The following is a 20,455-nucleotide window of genomic DNA, read 5'->3' on the forward strand; positions in this document are numbered from 1 at the left end:
ACAATGAAGATCTTCATAACTTTCACTATCATGCTCCACCATAAAAGCATACCAACTCAGAATAAAATAATTCTAAACATTTCACTTTGACCCATGTTGAAAGTAATCATGCTGAAAATCATGGTGTAACTTCCACGCTTAGCTTTCTTGGAAGTTCATCAACCATCGATATGAATTTCCACCATACACCTTGCATCAATGCATGTGTATAAACTTGTGAACCCGCTAATATTAGCACATCCTCTATCATGACAACTTTAAAAATTAGCAGTATGCCATTAGGATATACATATCTTTTTTTTTTATGAAGAGAGACACAACGTTAACATTAATAAAATATCTCCATTTACTGACTTGGAGCCATTTGCAGAATCTGTTTCTACTACTAGCCGTTTTACCAGTTGTTAGTATAATTGTTGACTTTAGGGGTTAATCTGCCCTTCAACGTTTTGTGTAATCAAATTTCTCTACCTTATTCCTAACATTGCCTAGATAAATTTTTACAATAGAAATGAATAGTACCTCACTAAGTATGTTCTTAAAAAAGATTGGAGGATCAATGGATAAGCTTAAATTTTCAATCTTTTAGATAAAACCTCCTTAGACAGTATGTAACCACACTACCACACCAAAACTCAACCTCACCAAAAAGACCTAGACTCTGATACCACTTGTTGAGAATTTAGATGTACCAAATTCACCTCCTACAATCTACCTTTTACATGAATAACAAGAAAAATAAAGAAATAATAACAATATAAGATTTTACGTGCAAATCCCTAAACTGGTAAAGAACTACCAGACCCAAACAAGAAAATTTACTATATAAAAAATTATTCCAATCACACAATCTCTCATCACCCTAAACACATTTATAAAACTTTTTTCACTAGTAAAATTTTAACTTATATCTCTTTCCATTTTACAAAAATAGATAACAGATAAATTTTACTATAATCAAAATTTTTAAGCTAACTTTCTGATTGATGCACTTTACTAAAGAGGATTAGCTTTTTTTTTTATAGGTTTTGGACCTTTCTCTTCCTTCACTTCTAACCTATATGGGACAAAAACAAATGAGCAAACCCCAACAAAAATATAAACATCTTATTTTCCACTCAAGCTTTTGAGTTTCAACGGACGCTAATTTTCTTTAATTTTGAAAAAAAAAAATATGCAGGTAGAACTAAAAGATTCTTCTCAGCGCCGGAGCACGAATACCATCTTGACTCGATATCGGGTCAGGTGGGATCCACCGTAACTGCCTGTCGGTGCTGGACGTAGTCCTCGATCGCGTAGGCCAATCACAGGCACTGGCTAATCCACCTGCCAGACAAAAAGACACCTAGTAGAGCTCTGAAACTGCACGCACTCACAACACGACACGCACAATCTAATTGACCGTCCAAAAAACTTATGAAATCGCCGCGTGGCCCTCCTTCCTTCCCCCTCCCAATCCCATCTCCAGCCTCCTATATAAACAGAGACCATCCCTACATGGCCGCATTCCATCTCTCACAGCCATTGTTTCATTCTTTATTGAATTCATCGCTATTTCTCAGGGAGATAAAAGACAAGCATTCGTTGCTACAAATAAAAAATGGAAAATCTGACGCTTACTGGCTTGTTGAAGGGTGCTACGTCCGAATTCCCAACCCGGCGAGCTCTTTCCGTATCCGGGAAATTGGATTTCACGCACGACCGGTTACAACAGCTCGTTGATCATGCCGCCTCTCTTATAGTTGCCTCCGGGATCAATCCAGGCGACGTCGTAGCCCTCACCTTCCCCAACACCGTAGAGGTATATTTTTGTTGATCTCTCTCGTTTAGTTTCCTTGCGTTTCTCGTCAACCAATCAGGAAAACTCAGAATTTGTTTGTTTTGGTCTTTACGGATATTCCTCCGTAAAAATTGTTTTCTGTAAGATATTGAACACTGGCTTTTTCTTTTTGGCAGTTTGTGGTTGTGTTCTTGGCTGTAATCAGATGCCGAGCCACTGCTGCACCATTGAACACGGCTTACACCGCAGAAGAGTTCGAGTTCTACCTCTCTGACTCAGAATCAAAGCTTCTCATTACACCGAAAGAAGGAATTCAATCAGCTCAAGCCGCAGCTTCCAAGCTCAAAATCCCTCACGCGACCGCCACGCTGCACGATGCCGAATCGAAACTCTCTATCTCCACGTCGGAATCGGAGTTCAGCTCCGACTGCTCTATCTTGGAAGTCGCCAATGATCCGTCCGACGTGGCGCTCTTCCTTCACACGTCCGGCACCACGAGCCGACCCAAAGGAGTGCCTCTGACTCAGCTCAACCTAGCATCCTCCGTTCGCAATATCCAGTCGGTGTACAAACTCCGTGAATCCGACTCGACCGTGCTCGTTCTCCCGTTATTCCACGTCCACGGATTGATTGCTGGATTGTTGAGTTCGCTTTCTGCAGGAGCCGCGGTGACACTCCCATCCGCTGGCAGATTCTCGGCCTCGACGTTCTGGTCCGACATGCTCTCGTACGGGGCCACGTGGTACACCGCCGTACCGACCATCCACCAAATCATTATAGACCGCCACTTCAGCAAGCCCGAACCTGCTTACCCGAAGCTCCGCTTCATCCGTAGCTGCAGCGCGTCGCTTGCTCCGTCAGTACTGTCTCGGCTTGAGGAGGCATTCGGCGCGCCTGTGCTGGAAGCCTACGCAATGACGGAGGCGGCTCATCTCATGGCAACCAACCCGTTACCGGAGGACGGCGGGCACAAGCCAGGGTCTGTGGGCAAGCCAGTGGGTCAGGAAATGGCGATCTTGAACGAGAACGGAGTCCGGCAGCCGGAGGGTGTACACGGCGAGGTGTGTATTAGGGGACCAAACGTGACCAAAGGTTACAAGAACAATCCTGAAGCCAATAAAACCGCCTTTTCATTCGGGTGGTTCCATACAGGAGACATCGGGTTTTTCGACTCGGACGGATATTTACATCTTGTGGGTCGGATCAAGGAGCTCATCAACCGTGGAGGAGAAAAGATATCTCCAATCGAAATTGATTCAGTGCTTTTGTCCCATCCTGAGATTGCTCAGGCTGTCGCCTTTGGAGTTCCTGATGATAAGTACGGTGAAGAGGTGAGCAAATTATTATTATTATATTTTTACCAATAATTTGTTATTAAAAAATAGAGAAATAATATTCAAGTAATTTTCACTTTTTGTTTTTAAAAGTCATCTTTATTTAATAATGGATTCTATTTAAAGTAATTCTTTGAATTGTGCAGATAAATTGTGCCGTAATACCTAGAGAAGGGTCAAACATAGAGGAAGCGGAGGTGCTGGAATATTGCCAGAAGAACGTGGCAGCTTTCAAGGCCCCAAAGAAGGTTTTCATCACCGATTCTCTTCCAAAAACTGCAACCGGAAAGATTCAACGCCGGCTTGTAGCAGAGCATTTCCTTGCTCAAATCTCCACCGCCAAAGTTTCCAAGTTTGGGGCTTGAGCCCTATTTGTCAATAGCATGCACGTACGTCGTTTGTGGTACCCATTTGTGACACGTATGTCAATATGTGCAATTAATTAAATGCTAGCGGGATAGTTAATTTGGGTCCATTTGTTTTAATTGAGCTCCTCTCAAAATATATGGTTGGTGAAGTGGAGGAGGAGCTAGCTGTACGAAGTTCGTTCGGTATTAGTTTTGTGCAAATTTCAACGCATGCATGTATGGTAAGATTTACCAGTGGGATCAAGGTGATCTTGATCTTAGTTCTTTCCATAAATTTGAGATCCAGATGTTCTAAATTCTTGCATCAATTTAGCATCGAGATGATCAGTTTTGATAATTTGCTGACCAAATAAACAATTTTTTAGAATATGATTTGCATGCTGTGTCTATTTCTTTTCGAATCGTAAAAAGTCATGTTTAGGACTTTGAGAGTCTCATGAAGTAAAAGGTTTTAGTCCAAAGATTAATTTTCTTCGTTGTTTACATGATGTTATTTTGGTCAACAAAGGCCATTAATGTCAACTACGTTGAAGGAGTACTTTTTGTTAGGTGTATAATGTATTAGGATCCCGTTGGAGCATGCATCCCGCTCCAATTTTTTTTTTTTTTTTTTCACATAGTGATTAAGAAAATAGTGTTTAATAATATTGTGAATTTTTTTCTTCTTTTAAAATAAAATATTTTTTTTCACATAATTTTTTAACATTTTTAAATATTTTAAAAAATAAAAAAATCACAATATTATTAAACAACATTTTCTTAATTATTATGTAAAAAAACTAAAAAATAAAAATTGGAACGGGATGCTCCGACGGAATCCCTATCATTTTGCATAATATATTAATTAGTACAACCATATGGTTGGTTTAATTGGACAGCGATCATGACTGAATTACATTTTTTATAATAACTTAATTTATTATATCAAATCATGTCAATTTATAAAATTATTTTGTACGTCAAGCATTTTCATATGCATATAATGCATGTCCACTCACAACCAAATCAAAACTACTAACTTCCATCAGTAAAAATATTTTCATTGGTAAGAAGAGAGACTTTCTATTCACGCTCAATCAATATTTTCATTGGGCCGGGTGAACTGACTTTTCTGAAGAACTATATATGTATATATATAATGCAAAAGTTTCCGTTAAAAGGAAGAAAAGAACACTAATTTGACATTAAGACCCTCAATCAATGTAGTCAAAACGAAAGGTTTCTTGGAAGTTTTGATTTTCAAATATGGTGGTCGATCGGGACGTAGAGAAAATGAACTTATATATATGAATATTTCTTTTTTGGCGGCGGACCGATCGAAATATTGGTCAGTAGTACGTTATATGGAAAAGAAAAGTAATACTAATAATAAATAAATTAGGTCTCCTATATACTGGAGGAGTTTAATTTCAACATATATGCACTAGTTCAGTCTCTCATGGGATTGGGATTTGGAAGGATGCATGGGGTAATGAGGTAATTTTAGATATTTTATTAATAATAGTGAAAAAGTAATGATAAAATATTAAATAGTAATTAAAAATAATAAAAAGTAGGTAAAAAATAATTAAAAATAATAAATAGTAATAGAGTATTCTCATAATACTCTATTATCCAAATTAAAGGTTCCGTTTAGACAGTAAAAATGTTTAATCTAATTTCATATTATCTCATTATTATAAATTTCTCAAATTCTTATACAAAATATAATAAACGTACAATTCAATTTTTTTAATTTTTAAAATAATAATAATATTAAAAAATAATATTCTAATAATATTTTATTCAACTTTCATCTAATCTTAACTCATTATCGAAACGACACCTAAACTTCAAAACTATTCTAAACTTTAGACCATGCATGCAGCATGGGATCAGATTTGTCGCCTTAGTCTATTGATATTAATTCCAATTCTTCCATTCCAAAAAAAAATAAAAAAAAATTTGATTTTTGGTTGGAGGATTGTTTGCACATCCCTAACTAAATACATTATAAGAAAAATAAATTTTTGTGATCAATTTATTGCAATAAAAAGATTACAAAAACTATTCGCAACGAATAGTCTTTTCGTTGCAATAAATTAGTCACAAAAACTCATTTTTCTTGTAGTGATGATCAAATAAAATGATAGACATACGACATTTTTTATAACTTTTTATATAGTTATATTTTAAATAAGGATAAAGCTTGTATGCCGCCTGAGGTTGATCGCCCGGGTTGACCGCTGGGCAAAAAGTTTTTTTTTTTTTTTACTTAATGATTAAGAAAGTGATTTTAAATGTATTGATGTATTTTTTTTTACTTAATGATTAAGAAAGTGATTAAAAAAATGTGAAAAAAAAAATTAATGCTGGGCGGTACACCCAGCGGTACATTTGGAGCTGCATAGTAGCCAGAACCTTTAAATAATTGTACATGTAAAAAGGTGGTACATGCATGGTTGTATGCCCTCGTTACTTTTATGGGACTTACAGCTTTGCCAAATCTCTTTAAAATTGCATAAAAGAATAATTCCTTTTTTACCTTTTGAAGCAAGATTTCGGAATATAATAAAATCAAATGTTACAAAGGTTATACTTCTCCAAACTACCGAAAATGAAGTCTGGAATTTCCTTTATCCACACAGCTTTCTCATTATCTAAGCATAAAGCTGCCTTTGCTAACTCGTGAGCCACTATATTACGTCCTCTATATACAAACTGTATCTTCCATTCAACTCTATGGGATGAAAACTTCTTTATATCTTCAACTATGTGACCATAATAAGACAAATCTTCATCTGCACCCTTTACTGCATTGATTATGGCTTAAGCATCCCTTCTAGAATCACCTTTCTAAAATTTAGATCCTGCATATCTCCGTAGCCTTAAGAGAGCAAAACATTCCGTCAATTTAGGTTGTTGGACATGTCTTTTTTTATCATAGATTGCAGTCAATACCTTCCCTTCCTCATCTCTAATAATGATCTCTATTACCATCTTCCTGTTTTTGAGATCTAGAGATGCACATCTCTACAGCTATCTCCTCCAACTGTGCCTTATTCAACTTCCATATATATCGGCTTTTTCCAAAGTTTGAAGAAATCATCTAATGCATTGTCCCATTTCTGGACAATACTTAAAGCTTCAGCCTTCTGCCCGTATATTGTTGGCTGCTGGACATTGCCACAATATATGCATCACTGACTCCTCTCCTTTGAAACAGATGGGACGAGAAGGATCTTCTATAATTTTTTTGCAAAACAGATTCTTCTTTGTTGCTAACAAATCATTGCCAACTTTCCATAAGAATAACTTTACCGCCCTAAGTACATTCAAATCTAAATGTTTCTCCATATGCTATCCATTTCATTCTCCATAGATATTCCTCCTTAAACTGCTTTCTTCCTTTCTATCTCCACAAAATAAGCATTCTTTATTGTGAATATTTTCTTTTTTGAAGGGCTCTAAATGAACTTATCCTCAGTACTCACTTTGCTAAAAGGGATACCACAGATTTGATTTGCTTCCTCTTTTTCAAAAATAGATCTTACTAGGTCTTCATTACACTCTCCTCTCTATTGATTTATCAGCTCCTTTACCCTTAGTCTCCTCTTAGAATCAAAATTGGTAATTCTACACAGTAAGAAGATGGTGTAAATAACCATTTATGGCCCCAAATCTGAATGTTATTCTCATTCCCTACCCTCCATCTCAGGCCCTCCTTTAGCAAATCTAAAACTATCTAGCTACTTCTCCATATTAAAGAAGGATTATAATCTAGTTTTGCCTCCAACAAAGTAGATGTTATGTAGTGTTTTTGACTAAACACAGCAACAATCTATATTGAGTTTGAGTTTTGAATGAGCCTTCACCCTTGTTTTGCTAGTATTGCTGAGTTGAAATTCTTCAAGTCCCTGAGACTCAAGCCTCCTTTACCTTTTCGTATCTCCATATTCTCTCAACTTTTCCATTGCACTCTACTCTCTTTTTGTTGGTTCCCCACTAGAATTTAGAGAATATCGCATTAAGATCTTTGCAAAAACTTTTTAAGAGTTTGAATACACTTATGGTATAAGTGGGAATAGCTTGTAATACTACTTTTATCGAAATTTCCTTCCCTACTTGAGAAAGAAAGTCAGTTGTCAATCTTTTGCCAAACTCTCTCTTGTATATCTCTAAATTTATTGTATTTTGATTTCTTCACCATACCAGGAAGTCCCAATTACTTTTCTTAATTCCGCACACTAATGCTCTCCCTGCTCTCAATAGTTTCCTGTCCTTCTTTTATGTTATGCTCCTGTGTTATTGCGAAAGGTATCATTCCTACTGAAGCATAAAGGGAACGTACACATTAAGCATTAAATGGAAAGGTACAATTCCAGCACGCATTCATTCATGCATTAAACTGGATTCTTATTCACTGCTCTCATCACATGACCTTAGCAACTGCCTTGCAGGTTGGGAATTGACTCATTTCCACATGGATTTTTGCGTACACGAAATTATATCAATCACAAGAACCCATATTATTTCCTTAATTATTTTGAAAAATTATTGACCTATAAATAAGAAATAATAAATCATTTTTTAATTGTCCCAAAAAAAACTTGATGTGAAGGAGTCGCTCGGAGAGCACCGCCAATCAAACGCCGAGCAAAAAATGATTTTAAAAAAAAAAAATGGTGTCGTTTTTAAGTTGAACACTGCCGTTTCGTTATCTTTGCCAAAACAATTAGAAGGCCAAAAGCCCAAACGAAAACCGATGTGAAAAGTATGTAGGCCATTGTAGGGAATGTCATGAGCTGGGGAACTTCGTTCTGGTTGCAAACCAATCAGAACTGCAAGAAGGGCCTGCACTTTCTGCTCACCACTGTAAGTCCTCTGAAGCCGGCTGTCTTTTAGTTCTAAGATGATTTCTCTATGTAATTTACATTTCAGATATGAGAAGGGAGTCTTTCATTTGTAAAACCCATTGAAGAACTAGGAAAGAGAACTGTCAAGATTAAGCTTTATCAGGTTGTTCTGGGGCATAATATTTGGCACCCACTTGGTCCAAGAACCAAAATTTACTGATTTTGACCACTCTACACATCTAATTCTGTCACTCTTTCGTTGAACCATATCAGCTTCAATTTATATATTGGCATGGTTGAATTTAGTCGAATTTTGGAATCGATACTGCTGGTTCTTTATATAAATATATATATATATATATATTCTGAGTCCTGATATGTTCGTGAAATTCATATCGAATTTAGGTGATGTCGTTTAGGGATAGATTCCGTGGTGTGCCCTTTTACGTGGGAGTTCAGATATGGCCAATCGAACTTCAATGTTGCCTAAACATTGCTAGCTGAATACATCGTCTCATGCCCTTGTACTTTATCTAAAGGTCGTTGTTTCAGATACTAACACCATTCAAATACTCAGTTCACGTACTCAAGACTCTCCAAGTTCACACAAACCAAAACCATTCAATCTTGTTAACTTCAATTTGGCACGATAAGACATAGTTCCTTACATGGAGATAGGGACTCCCATGGTGTTATTCTGTTTTTTGAATAAAGATGGGTAACAGTGTATACACCCAGTGTACTTGGTTTTGCCTATTATTATTAATATATTTTTACTTATTAAAAAAAAAAAAAGTGTAATCATAGCATAGTTTTACTTCAGTTACTGAAATTAAATATGTTTTACACCTAATTTTTAAGAGCCATTTTTCTTATTAGTGGTATAAAGATGGAAGAGGGGAGCGAAACGAGGGGAAAATATGTGGCTGATATTTCCTCCATAAGAGAAGCCCAAGAACGCATCAAGTCTTTCATACATAAAACTCCAGTCCTCTCATCCGAAACTCTGAATGCTCTTGCAGGGAGGAGGTTGTTCTTTAAATGTGAATTTTTCCAAAAGGGGTGAGATACTGAAAGTTGTGAATGGTTAAAAGTATTATACTTAATCTCTTTAATATTTGGTCTCTTATTGTTCTCATGCTATTTATCACTCTAATACTAAGAGCCGTTCCCTTTTTTCTTGTGGCTATTTAGTGGAGCTTTCAAATTCAGAGGTGCTTGCAATGCTGTTCTTTCTCTAGATAATGATCAAGCTGCTAAAGGCGTTGTAACACACAGCAGGTTCTATTTAACCTCAGTTAATTTCTTTGACTTGCTTGTCTGAATATCCCCTGATCGTGCCCTCCAAATCTAGTGGTAACCATGCTGCAGCATTGTCCTTAGCTGCAAAACTACGGGGAATTCCTGCTTATATTGTTATTCCGAAAAGTGCTCCAAAATGCAAAGTTGAGAATGTCATTCGTTATGGCGGTCAGGTTATCTGGAGTGAGGCCACAATGCAGTCAAGGGAGAGTGTGGCAAGCAAGGTCTTGCAAGAAACTGGTGCAGTTCTTGTCCATCCATATAATGATTGGCGCATTATAAGGTACATGGCTGACTCTTAACTTTCTAACAAGAGAGGTTCGAAATTTTGTCTTAGTTGAGGAAAGGGTAAAAGCTCTTTTGAAGAGCAATATGTTTGCTCTGCACAAGTGGTGCTGCAGAACTCAGCATGTTTTCCATTGTTTATGCAAACCCTAGTTGTTTACTGTTTACAGCATGGAGCATGAATAGGCTACTCTCAGTGAGAGAGAGTGCGGTAGTCAAGAATGGCCACACTGAAAATCGCACAAGATTTTTCTGGCCAATGATACTCTTGCCTAGCTTTTTCCCTCTGATCATCATGCAGCACTAACCGTATACTGAAAAATTTTAGAAATGGAGTCCTTAGATACTTTTTTTTTTTTTTCCCAACAAAAATAGCCATTGCATTTAGTTTTATGAGAAGAAACTGTGATCATTACTGACTTCAACATCTGTATTCTTTTTCTATTTCTTTGTTTATTTTCTTTGCTAAAATCTCCAGTGTCTAAAGAAAATAGACGATTCGTGTGCCTGAAGGAAATGGAACTTCTAAATGCAGTGTGACATTTAATTGTTCTTGCAGCGGGCAGGGTACCATATCATTAGAGCTTCTGGAGCAAGCCCCTGAAATTGACACTCTCATCGTTCCAATAAGTGGTTTGTATTTATAGTTTTGGTGCCAAAATTGCCATGTTCATAATTTCTGTTCTCGCATAATCTCTTTGGTTGAGTTCTTTTTTTGCTGATTTTTCTAGGTTGCATAAAAATATGTAGGAGGTGGTCTGATATCAGGGGTGGCATTGGCTGCCAAATCTATCAACCCCGCCATTCGAGTTTTTGCTGCTGAACCTAGTGGAGCTAATGATGCAGCTCAATCTAAAGAAGCTGGTAGAATAATCACGTTGCCTGAGACCAACACCATAGCTGATGGCCTTCGAGCTTTTCTTGGAGATCTTACCTGGTAAAAAGAAATCTCATGTTACCAAAATGATGCGTTAAAAAGACACTTTCAGATCGCTGTTAATATAACCCTCACCTTCTCTGATGTGAAACTTGCTTTCAGGCATCATATAGTTTCAGTTTTTGCAACTAATTTACCTTGGATAACTGAGACTCTAAATTCTATTGTTCAGGCCTATAGTGCGAGATCTTGTTGATGACGTCATAACTGTGGAGGACAAGGAGATAATCGAAGCCATGAAACTCTGTTACGAGATTTTGAAGGTTGCAGTAGAACCTAGTGGAGCAATCGGCCTTGCTGCTGTTTTATCTGATAATTTCAAGAAAAATCCTGCTTGGAAGAATTGCAATAACATAGGAATTGTACTTTCAGGAGGTAATGTTGATCTAGGCAAGTTATGGGATTCATTTAAACAATGAAAGTCATCAACCAGCTCTTGTTTGAGCGCCAGCTATCCTGTGCCCAATGAACTTATACTTCCTCTAGTTGATGATGTAATGAGATTATTTTGAGTATTATTTACTTTTTTGGCAAAGAATAACCTCATCCTTTTCTGTTATAACTTATAAGCATACTTTACTTTCTCATTTTTCATTCCGACACGGCTTGAATGAGCTCAAGTGTTTTAGCGTTTACATTCTCAGATGATGCAAGTGATACAATAGACGATCTCTCTTTAATCGAGTCAGCAAATGAGTGAAATCGTAAACGCATTCCAGTAGAGGATTCTTTCACTACTAAAAGGAAAGAATAATGGTGCTCGACTAAAAGAAGGCACTTGACCTTGACATTCCCCTAAAAGCCCCATTAGGGTTTATAATTGTACCCAGTGTGATGTCTGAGCATTGGAATCAACCGAAGCTAATCCCTGTTAGTAAGAATCCGGAAAGGAATGATTGCGTTGGCCTAACCGGGAAAGGAAGTTTTCCATTAATTTCTCACCTGCGTGGAATGTAAACTCTTTTTGGCACTGGCGGATTGAAATTTGATTTTCATCAGAGTTCGAACCGGCTATTTCCTTACCGAATACATGCATCATTCAAATTGATCATTTGATACAACTCAATCATTTAAAATTAAGTGACAAGTCAACTTGCCCAAACAAATAGCAAGCGATCTACAGTTGGGGCCCAATGAGTATACGATTGTGGTTTACAATCCCAGATGGTAAAGAGGTTACCTATCAAAAGGGAGCCTTATAACCCTGGTTAATGCACGGCACCTGAAACAATAAGTGAGAGAATTGTGCAATTTTTGTGACACATTCTGAAAAGCAGATAACTAATATATGAAGCCAGTGATCCAAAGTTTGCTCTGTCAATTATGGAGAGAACACCAAAAAATAAAGGACGCACACCCAGACACAGGCAATGCGGCATTGCATTAGTAAACTCCCAAGTTTTAGAAATACTCCATGGCACAACAACACAAACACAGACAGAAACTATAACCATAGTAAATTCATCTACTATCCTACGCAGGAAAGCAACAGACTAATTTTAAGCCTCTTCCTCATATCCTTCCTCCTCCTCGTACTCATCTTCCTCATCTGCAGTTGCATCCTGATACTGCTGATACTCAGCAACAAGGTCATTCATATTGCTCTCGGCCTCTGTGAACTCCATCTCATCCATACCCTCCCCAGTGTACCAGTGCAAGAAGGCCTTCCTGCGGAACATAGCTGTGAACTGCTCACTAACCCTTCTAAACATCTCTTGAATTGATGTGGAGTTCCCAATAAATGTGGAAGCCATCTTCAGGCCAGTGGGAGGAATGTCGCAAACAGTGGACTTCACATTATTAGGAATCCACTCTACAAAGTAGGACGAATTCTTGTTCTGTACATTTATCATCTGCTCGTCAACCTCCTTTGTGCTCATCTTGCCACGAAACATGGCTGATGCTGTTAGGTACCGGCCATGTCGAGGGTCAGCAGCACACATCATATTCTTAGCATCCCACATTTGCTGAGTAAGTTCAGGGACAGTGAGAGCCCGGTATTGCTGGGAACCTCGAGACGTGAGGGGTGCAAAGCCAACCATAAAGAAGTGAAGCCGTGGGAAAGGAATTAAGTTTACTGCTAACTTGCGAAGGTCAGAGTTCAGCTGACCGGGAAAACGAAGGCAGCATGTGACACCACTCATGGTAGCAGAAATGAGGTGGTTCAAATCCCCAACTAATCACCAAAAAACAAAAGAAAAAGTTGGTGGTTAGATCCTATGAAAAACAAAAGCAAGAAATTAGCTGGGTCATCCTGCATTTCTTGCATCAAAATGGAAAACTCATAATATAAGATCCTATTTTGCATTCACATAAGTTTGAACAGGTTTTTATGTGCATGTCCATGCATGGGCAGGGCGAACACGTGACAGTCCAACTACTATTCCACAAACAATATTAAACTACACAGAAAAGGATGCAAGCAGATATAAACCCTGTGCTGGAAACTCAAAGTTTACCATCCCATGAATGCTAAAATAAGGATAAAACAAGTGCAATGAACACAGAAACTTACACCGGAAAGTTCTAGGAAGCAAGACTCCATGGAATTAAAAAAAAAAAAAAACCCTCTTACTTTGTGCACGGGTATAAAGAAAAAAGAACCCCGATCAAGTGACTCACCGTTCAGCCAAAACCAACTAAACATCCAACAATAAATATGTTGCATTAGTAATATATAAATGAAGGCTGTTATATAGCAGTGCTCTTTTTAACGAAGAAAATATTCTCGTCTAGCAGCTGGGAATGTCCCCTAATCCAGAAATAGAGAGTTTTGTACTCTATAAACTATCACGGGATTTGGGTGTTTATGAAAATCATAAAGTCTAGTGAATCACACCAAATTATATCTAATTCTACCGAGCCCAAAATCCTGTTAACACCAAATAATTGTTTATCTATAGTTTGGTCATAAACAAGACCAACCAAGAAAATGTTGAACCAATTAACATTTTGGGAATCAAAATAAAAATGTTGATTGACAAATGAAAAGAATCAGGTCAGAGAGACTAACAGCTGGGGGTGGTGAGCTTGAGAGTGCGGAAGCATATATCGTAGAGAGCCTCGTTGTCGAGGACCATGCACTCGTCGGCGTTTTCGACAAGCTGGTGGACGGAGAGGGTGGCGTTGTAAGGCTCCACCACGGTGTCGGACACCTTCGGGGACGGGAACACCGAGAAAGTGAGCATCATTCGATCCGGGTATTCCTCCCGTATCTTCGATATCAATAGGGTCCCCATTCCGGACCCGGTCCCACCCCCAAGTGAATGGCATACCTGAAACCCTGTAAATCAAACCCTAGTGACTTCTCAGATAGAAAATACAGAGAGATTGTTTGGTTTCTCGGGTAACAATCAAGGAGTTCCAAAAATTAAATAGTTAAGAAAATGGAAAATTAATTGGTGGGAAATTAGTAAGAACGATAACCGTAGCGCATGTTCTGTACCTTTCACTGATTTTCTTGAGGACCAAACAGATTGCAAACAGAATAGTCCATAGAAAATGTGAGACAAAGGCAAGAGTTCATATAAGAAATAAAAACAAGAAATCAATGGGAAATCTGCAGGAAGAAAGAAAGAAACACATTTTCCCGAGAACCAAAGACGACTGAATGGAGAGAAAACTCTAGGAATAATACCTTGCAAACAGTCACAGTTCTCGGCCTCCTTCCTCACAACGTCTAGGACGGAGTCGATAAGCTCCGCTCCCTCGGTGTAATGCCCTTTGGCCCAGTTGTTACCCGCACCCGATTGCCCGAAAACGAAGTTATCGGGGCGAAAAATTTGCCCGTAAGGCCCGGATCTGACACTGTCCATGGTACCCGGCTCCAGATCCATGAGAACCGCCCGAGGCACGAACCTCCCACAGCTCGCTTCGTTGTAGTACACGTTGACCCGCTCTAGCTGGAGATCCATGTCCCCATTGTAGTGACCAGTCGAATCGATCCCGTGCTCGGCGCACACTACCTCCCAGAACTTCGCCCCAATCTGGTTCCCACACTGGCCGCCCTGTATGTGAAGAATCTCACGCATTTTGCTTCTTGTTTTCACCTTCCTGTGGTTTTCGCGGGAGAAATGAGTCAAGTGACTGCAAGTCGGGAGAGAAAGTCGCAGAGGGAATGCGAGGAGCGAGGTTGGGGATTTATATTTTAATAGGGGAGGAAACGGTTTCCGTTGGGCGTTAACGGGCGTTCTGTTTTTGGGGGGAATTGAATTTTTGAAATTGGGTTTTGTTTTTGTGTTCCAACGAGGGATTAAAATCACAGAGATTGCATGCGTGGAGCCAAATCATTGGTCTATATTTTGTCCCCGTGTTGACTCAGACTATTGTATTTGAAAATATAATTATTCTCAAATATTCTCGATTATTATTTACAAATAATTCACTTTTATTTATAAATTATTTATTATTATTTTAATATTATTTTATAAATGATATGAGATATTCTTAAAATTTAAATTGAGTCTTAAAGTTACCATTAATGCATTTGTGTACTCTTTTTAATAGTTTTAAAAATAAATACACTAATAGTACATTTGAGGGGGTTGAGTTGCGAGATCAAGGCGCTGCATGCACCAGCCTCCCCACACCAAAAAGACACTGAGAGAGAGAAGCTTTCCCCTCTCTCTAGAGAAAAAGCTATCTGAAACAGCCCTAGAGGGAGGTGGCAGGCTCCCACCTCCCTCTCTCCTCCTTTTAGTTTTTCTTGCATTTAGTTTATTTCCTCTTCTTTTCTTCCAGTTTCGTTTGCTCTTTTGGTTCAGGTTTGGTTTAATTTCAGTCGGCTCTTGCGGTTATGGTGGTTTAGCCCTTGTCCCTTTACAGCGCCATCTCATAGCGAGGATCTTCAGTAAAGGTTCCGAGAGCAACCTTGAGGTGGCTCATTGCAGAGGAGACGCGCACAGACGCTGGTCTAGCCGAGGTTGGTGGATCTAGAGGGGTGAGTGGCTGGCTACCCTGTTTTGTTGACGCAAGGCTGGCGGCAATGGGCTAAGGTGCGGCCGGGCGGCTCGTCAGCAAGAGGGTTGGTAAGAGCAATGGGCTCTGTTGCTCTGTTTCATAACAGAGTGTTGGTACGAGCAGCGGAGTTCTAATGGTTGTCGGCAAGAGGCGCGTTGGCCTTCTCTCTCTCTGGTTTTGGCCGTCGGATTGATGAGCATAAATCTGGGCCTCGTCTTCCCGTGTTTTGTGGTGATGATCGATGCAGCAATTTGTGCTGCACAGTATCAGAGAATGAAGGAAGGGGCGGCAAGGATGGAAGGGGCGGCGGCAGAGTTATGAGATGAAACCCTAACGGGTTGGGCTCCATGTACTTACGGGCTGAGCTTTTGTTTTACGAGCTTTTGTTTTACAGCCCATCTAGACTGATGAAACCCTAAACGGGCTGGGCCTATTTGTTTACTGTTTTTTTAGTTTGTTTTTAGTTTTAAATATAAAATAAATAGACTAGTGTCCCACTCCTCTTTTAGAGGAATGTGGGTGATTGTCCTACTCCTCTTTTGGAGGAAGGTAGGTGTTAGTACTCTTCCTCTTTGGGAGGAGAGAGTGTGGATGTACTCCTCCTCCTTGTGAGGATGGAGCGTGGGTGTACCCCTCTTCTTCGGAAGAAAGGTTGTTTTAGCTCTGGTTTACAGGGCGCTTTCTTTTCTGACTGCTGTCAAGAGAGAAGGTATAGAAGTTTAGACAATGTCCGTCACAAAGGAATTTGTTGGCGGGGAAGCTCCTGAGCAGTTGCGTTAGTTGACTTATAGTCTGGTTCTCCTGTATTGATAAGTCACAGTTGTAACTTCGTTTATGAATGAATGCTATGAAGCATATTTCCATCAAAAAAAAAGAGGGGGTTGAGTTGCAGCAACCTTGAAGCATTCTCATTAACTTGGCCAAAGTTTTAAAATGGCTAAAATTTGGTTAATATGTGCCCAAAAAAACCCCACATTGAATTGGGTATTGTTAAAAGGATTTGAATATTAGCTAAAGTCATTCACTATATATGAAAGATTACAATAACTTCAACAAACATTAAAATAATATGTTCTCAATTCAACAAATATAATTATCATTAACATTTAATTAGTAGAATTACAAAATATGATAAAAATAAATTAAATAAAAAATTCTTAAATTAATAATATTTTATTATATATGTAGTAAATGGATAATCTAATATGAGGATTGAATTTAAACGGAATAGGAAAATATAAATTCATGTGATATTAACTAAAATTTAAAGATAAATTTGATCAATCCAATAATCTGAGCACTCTCATTGGATTATGCAAATGCAAATCCAATAGAGTGTTTGGTTAATAGAATCTAAAAATGTGTTGTATTGGATTATGCAAATATAAAAAAGAATGGCTTTTTGTTATAGTAAGTTAGTGTTGTAGGTCAAATTTGATTTTTATTGTAGCATGCCCAAAATGAATAAAAAATTTATTTTCTTCCTTACTTCCTACCATCATTTGCTAGAATATTATTACTAATTAATATATAATGTAAAATATAATAAAATTAAATATTTTTAAATTTTTAAAAAAATTAATTAATATTATTTTATTATTATACAAAGAATATATAAATAAGCCAATACGAAGATTAGATGTGAATGAAATAGGCAAAGACAAATTCATGTTAACAAACTTGGGTTTGAATTTAGCTATTCCAATTAAAGTGCTATAAAATTGTAGATATCCTTATTCACAGTATAGACCAGTGCAATCAAGCACAACACTATATTAAAAATGAATTTTAATTTTACAAAACTACCATCCATTTAATATAAAATTGTAAAAGAGAGGTAAGAGAATTATAATTTAATCATTTTTCTATTTTAAAGATTAAACACGTTTGGTTCAAATTTATATTAGAAAAAATCTATTCATCATTTTTTTCTTATTATATTCTCATCATTCTATGATATGGCATTAGATGATAGGTTTACAAGTTAAATATAATAAATAGTCTCCAATCATTTAATATCTCATCATGATGATGAGAGGATGAAAAAAATAGATGATGAGACATATAATTATCTCTAAAATATCCAAGACTCGCAAATTTTTTCTTAAGAAAAAAGAATAATACTACATATAATTATGAGTTGTGCAAGCGACAAGCATTCCTTTCGAAAAAAAGTTGAGTATACTAGTAAAAAATTAATTTTTTTCATGTGGATCTCATATTTACTTATTTTTTAAAAATGAGTGAACAACGATCGTACATTTTAAGACTATAATTATCATTTCTAAAATAAATCATTTTTATTATATTTAAATAGACCAACATATGTTGCTAACAAAGCACACCCACCCCTATTAATGCCACGGGGGTAGCGAAACATATGGGGACTTATCTGGTTAGAGTTAAGGCTATTTTATTGTTTGTTTTATATGCACAATTTTTGCGCAAATCTTCAGACAAATTAAGCGATAGTCTGTCTTTGCCTGCATGTGGCCCTTGGCCTGCTTGCATGGTTGTGAGTGATCATCATGACAGAAAAAGGTTATTTGGCCTTGTGTGCTAAGCAAAGCAAAGCAAAGCAAAGTACCCATCATCCTCTGTGTCAAATTTAGAAAATATTCAAACTTTTGATTTCAGGAATCTGACTTTTACACTGAGGATCGTTACATATATATAGCTACACTGTGCTAGACTATTTATGGAAACTGTGGATGTAAGGAAATGATATACTAATTACAAAAATTATGGGATAATTACAAGAATCAAGTAATTGCTTATTTTGTGCTCTAAGTATGGGAATAGGCTGTCAATACGCCTCCTTAAGTTGGCGCATGGAGATCCGTAATGCCCAACTTACGGAGAAAATGATGGAAGAGGTCACGGCCTAAGGCTTTGGTGAAGATGTCGGTAACTTGCTCATGAGAGGAAGTATGAACGGCGGTGAGGAGACCGGATCGGATTTTGTCATGAACGATGTGACAATCAATCTCAATATGTTTGGTACGTTAATGAAACACATGATTGTGAGCGATGTGTAGAGCCGATTAATTGTCACAATGTAAGCTGAAACGCTCAGGATGAGGAATACTGAGATCAGTGAAGAGCTGTTTCAGCCAAGTGAGTTCGCAAGTGGTGACGACCATGGCGTAATATTCAGCTTCAGCAAAAGAACAGGCCACTGTTGTCTGTTTCCTTGTACCCCAGGAAATAGGGCTTGATCCTAGCTGGATGAAGTAGCCTGTGGTGGAGCTGCGAGTGGTGGGACAGCTGGCCCAATCTAAATCAGTGTAAGCGGTAATATGCAAATCGTTGGAGGAAGAGAAAAAAATGTCTTGGCCTGGACTGCTTTTAATATAACAAAGAACACGAGTGGCGGCTTGCATGTGAGGAGCACGAGGAGCACGCATAAATTGACTGAGAATATTCACTGCAAAAACAATATCAGGGCGGGTTATAGTCAAGTAGATGAGACGACCAACAAATCATCGATAGACACAAGGATCAGAAAGAAGAGTTCCATCGTGATTGGTCAGCTTCAAATTTTGTTCCATGGGAAAGGGAGCGCTCCGAGCACTAAGTTGTCCATTATCAGAGAGAATATCAAGGGCATATTTTCGTTGATTGAGAAAGATGCCTTTAGGTAATCGAGCAACTTCAAGACCAATAAAATATTTGAGATGACCGAGATCTTTAGTTTTGAAATGTGTAGAGAGAATATCTTTGAAGAGCTGAATACGAGAAAGATCATTTCCAGCAACCAAAATATCATCAACATAGACGAGAACAATAATAATATTGGTGGAAGTGACCAAGGTGAATAAAGAATGATCGGCCTGAGATTGAGAAAAACCTGCATCAAGAAGCACAGCGGTTAGTTTAAAAAACCAATTGCGAGAGGCTTGTTTGAGGCCGTAAAGGGATTTGCGGAGACGACAGACACGGGTCTTCTCTTTGGGGCAATAACCGGGAGGTGATGTCATGTAAACTTCCTTATCAAGATCATCATGCAAGAATGCATTGTGGACGTCAAGTTGATAGATGATCCATTGTTGAGTAGCAACAACAGCCAATAAGCACCGCACAGTAGTCATCTTGGCAACGGGAGCAAAGATCTCATGATAGTCAAGTCCTTCAACTTGAGTATAGTCTTTTGCGACTAGTCGGGTTTTGTATCTTTTAATGGAACCATCAGCCTTAAGCTTGATTTTAAATACCCATTTGCAGCCAATGAGTTTCTTACCAGGAGGTAGTGGCTCAATGGGTCCAGGTGGAATTAGCCTCAAGGGCATTAAGTTCAGCAGACATAGCGTCACGCCAGTGGGAATGGCGAGTGTAGCGGAATAACAGGAATGTTCAATAGAAGTAGTGAGAGCAGTTAAAAAATTAAGATGAGAAGATGAGAAACGAGAACAAGAAAGAAAAGCATATAAGGGGTGAGCAGTACCTGTGGTCTATAAAGCAGGTGAGGATGTCGTGGGCTCTGTGTGTATAGTCGGACAGACATAATCTTGAAGGTAGGCGAGTCAAGTAATGGTGCGACGAGGACGAAGAAAATGGGGAGAGGGAGATAGGTTAGAAATAATAGGAGTGTGAAGAGTGGATGGTAAGATAGGCTCAGAGACAGGAAGAGGTACGACAGGTGGAGAGGTATGAGT

At 38.1% G+C, this 20,455-nt stretch overlaps 3 protein-coding genes across 3 annotated transcripts; 2 read left to right on the forward strand and 1 right to left on the reverse strand.

Annotated features, from left to right (window-relative positions):
- The first annotated feature begins 1,497 nt into the window (after positions 1-1,497).
- On the forward strand, positions 1,498-3,778 carry LOC122283003 (probable CoA ligase CCL9). Its single transcript, XM_043095122.1, has 3 exons — positions 1,498-1,801; positions 1,957-3,111; positions 3,261-3,778. Exons 1-3 carry the CDS (start codon positions 1,601-1,603, stop codon positions 3,477-3,479), a joined length of 1,575 nt encoding a protein of 524 aa, XP_042951056.1. The 5' UTR covers positions 1,498-1,600; the 3' UTR covers positions 3,480-3,778.
- Positions 3,779-8,178: 4,400 nt separating this feature from the next.
- Positions 8,179-11,400, forward strand: LOC122280676 (serine racemase). The gene is made up of 7 exons (XM_043091652.1): positions 8,179-8,336; positions 9,197-9,379; positions 9,512-9,598; positions 9,672-9,902; positions 10,464-10,537; positions 10,655-10,841; positions 11,014-11,400. Exons 2-7 carry the CDS (start codon positions 9,207-9,209, stop codon positions 11,258-11,260), a joined length of 999 nt encoding a protein of 332 aa, XP_042947586.1. The 5' UTR covers positions 8,179-8,336; positions 9,197-9,206; the 3' UTR covers positions 11,261-11,400.
- A 739-nt stretch (positions 11,401-12,139) lies between these two features.
- Positions 12,140-14,977, reverse strand: LOC122281800 (tubulin beta-9 chain). Its single transcript, XM_043093600.1, has 3 exons — positions 14,479-14,977; positions 13,855-14,124; positions 12,140-13,017 (listed from the first exon to the last, which is right to left on the reverse strand). The coding sequence occupies exons 1-3, from the start codon at positions 14,870-14,872 to the stop codon at positions 12,341-12,343; spliced, it is 1,341 nt and encodes a 446-aa protein (XP_042949534.1). The 5' UTR covers positions 14,873-14,977; the 3' UTR covers positions 12,140-12,340.
- Positions 14,978-20,455: the final 5,478 nt, after the last annotated feature.

This window comes from Carya illinoinensis, chromosome 11, assembly GCF_018687715.1.
Source record: "Carya illinoinensis cultivar Pawnee chromosome 11, C.illinoinensisPawnee_v1, whole genome shotgun sequence".
Classification (NCBI taxonomy): Eukaryota; Viridiplantae; Streptophyta; class Magnoliopsida; order Fagales; family Juglandaceae; genus Carya; species Carya illinoinensis.

Excerpts from the sequence above, each read along its gene's own strand:
- LOC122283003 (XM_043095122.1), top strand. The coding sequence starts at position 1,601 with ATGGAAAATCTGACGCTTACTGGCTTGTTGAAGGGTGCTACGTCCGAA. Across the intron at positions 1,802-1,956 it reads CCTTCCCCAACACCGTAGAG|TTTGTGGTTGTGTTCTTGGC; the intron begins GTATATTTTTGT and ends TCTTTTTGGCAG. Across the intron at positions 3,112-3,260 it reads ATGATAAGTACGGTGAAGAG|ATAAATTGTGCCGTAATACC; the intron begins GTGAGCAAATTA and ends TGAATTGTGCAG.
- LOC122280676 (XM_043091652.1), top strand. The coding sequence starts at position 9,207 with ATGGAAGAGGGGAGCGAAACGAGGGGAAAATATGTGGCTGATATTTCC. Across the intron at positions 9,380-9,511 it reads TGTGAATTTTTCCAAAAGGG|TGGAGCTTTCAAATTCAGAG; the intron begins GTGAGATACTGA and ends GTGGCTATTTAG. Across the intron at positions 10,538-10,654 it reads TCTCATCGTTCCAATAAGTG|GAGGTGGTCTGATATCAGGG; the intron begins GTTTGTATTTAT and ends AAAAATATGTAG.
- LOC122281800 (XM_043093600.1), bottom strand. The coding sequence starts at position 14,872 with ATGCGTGAGATTCTTCACATACAGGGCGGCCAGTGTGGGAACCAGATT. Across the intron at positions 14,125-14,478 it reads GAACTGTGACTGTTTGCAAG|GGTTTCAGGTATGCCATTCA; the intron begins GTATTATTCCTA and ends TTTGATTTACAG. Across the intron at positions 13,018-13,854 it reads CAAGCTCACCACCCCCAGCT|TTGGGGATTTGAACCACCTC; the intron begins GTTAGTCTCTCT and ends TTTGGTGATTAG.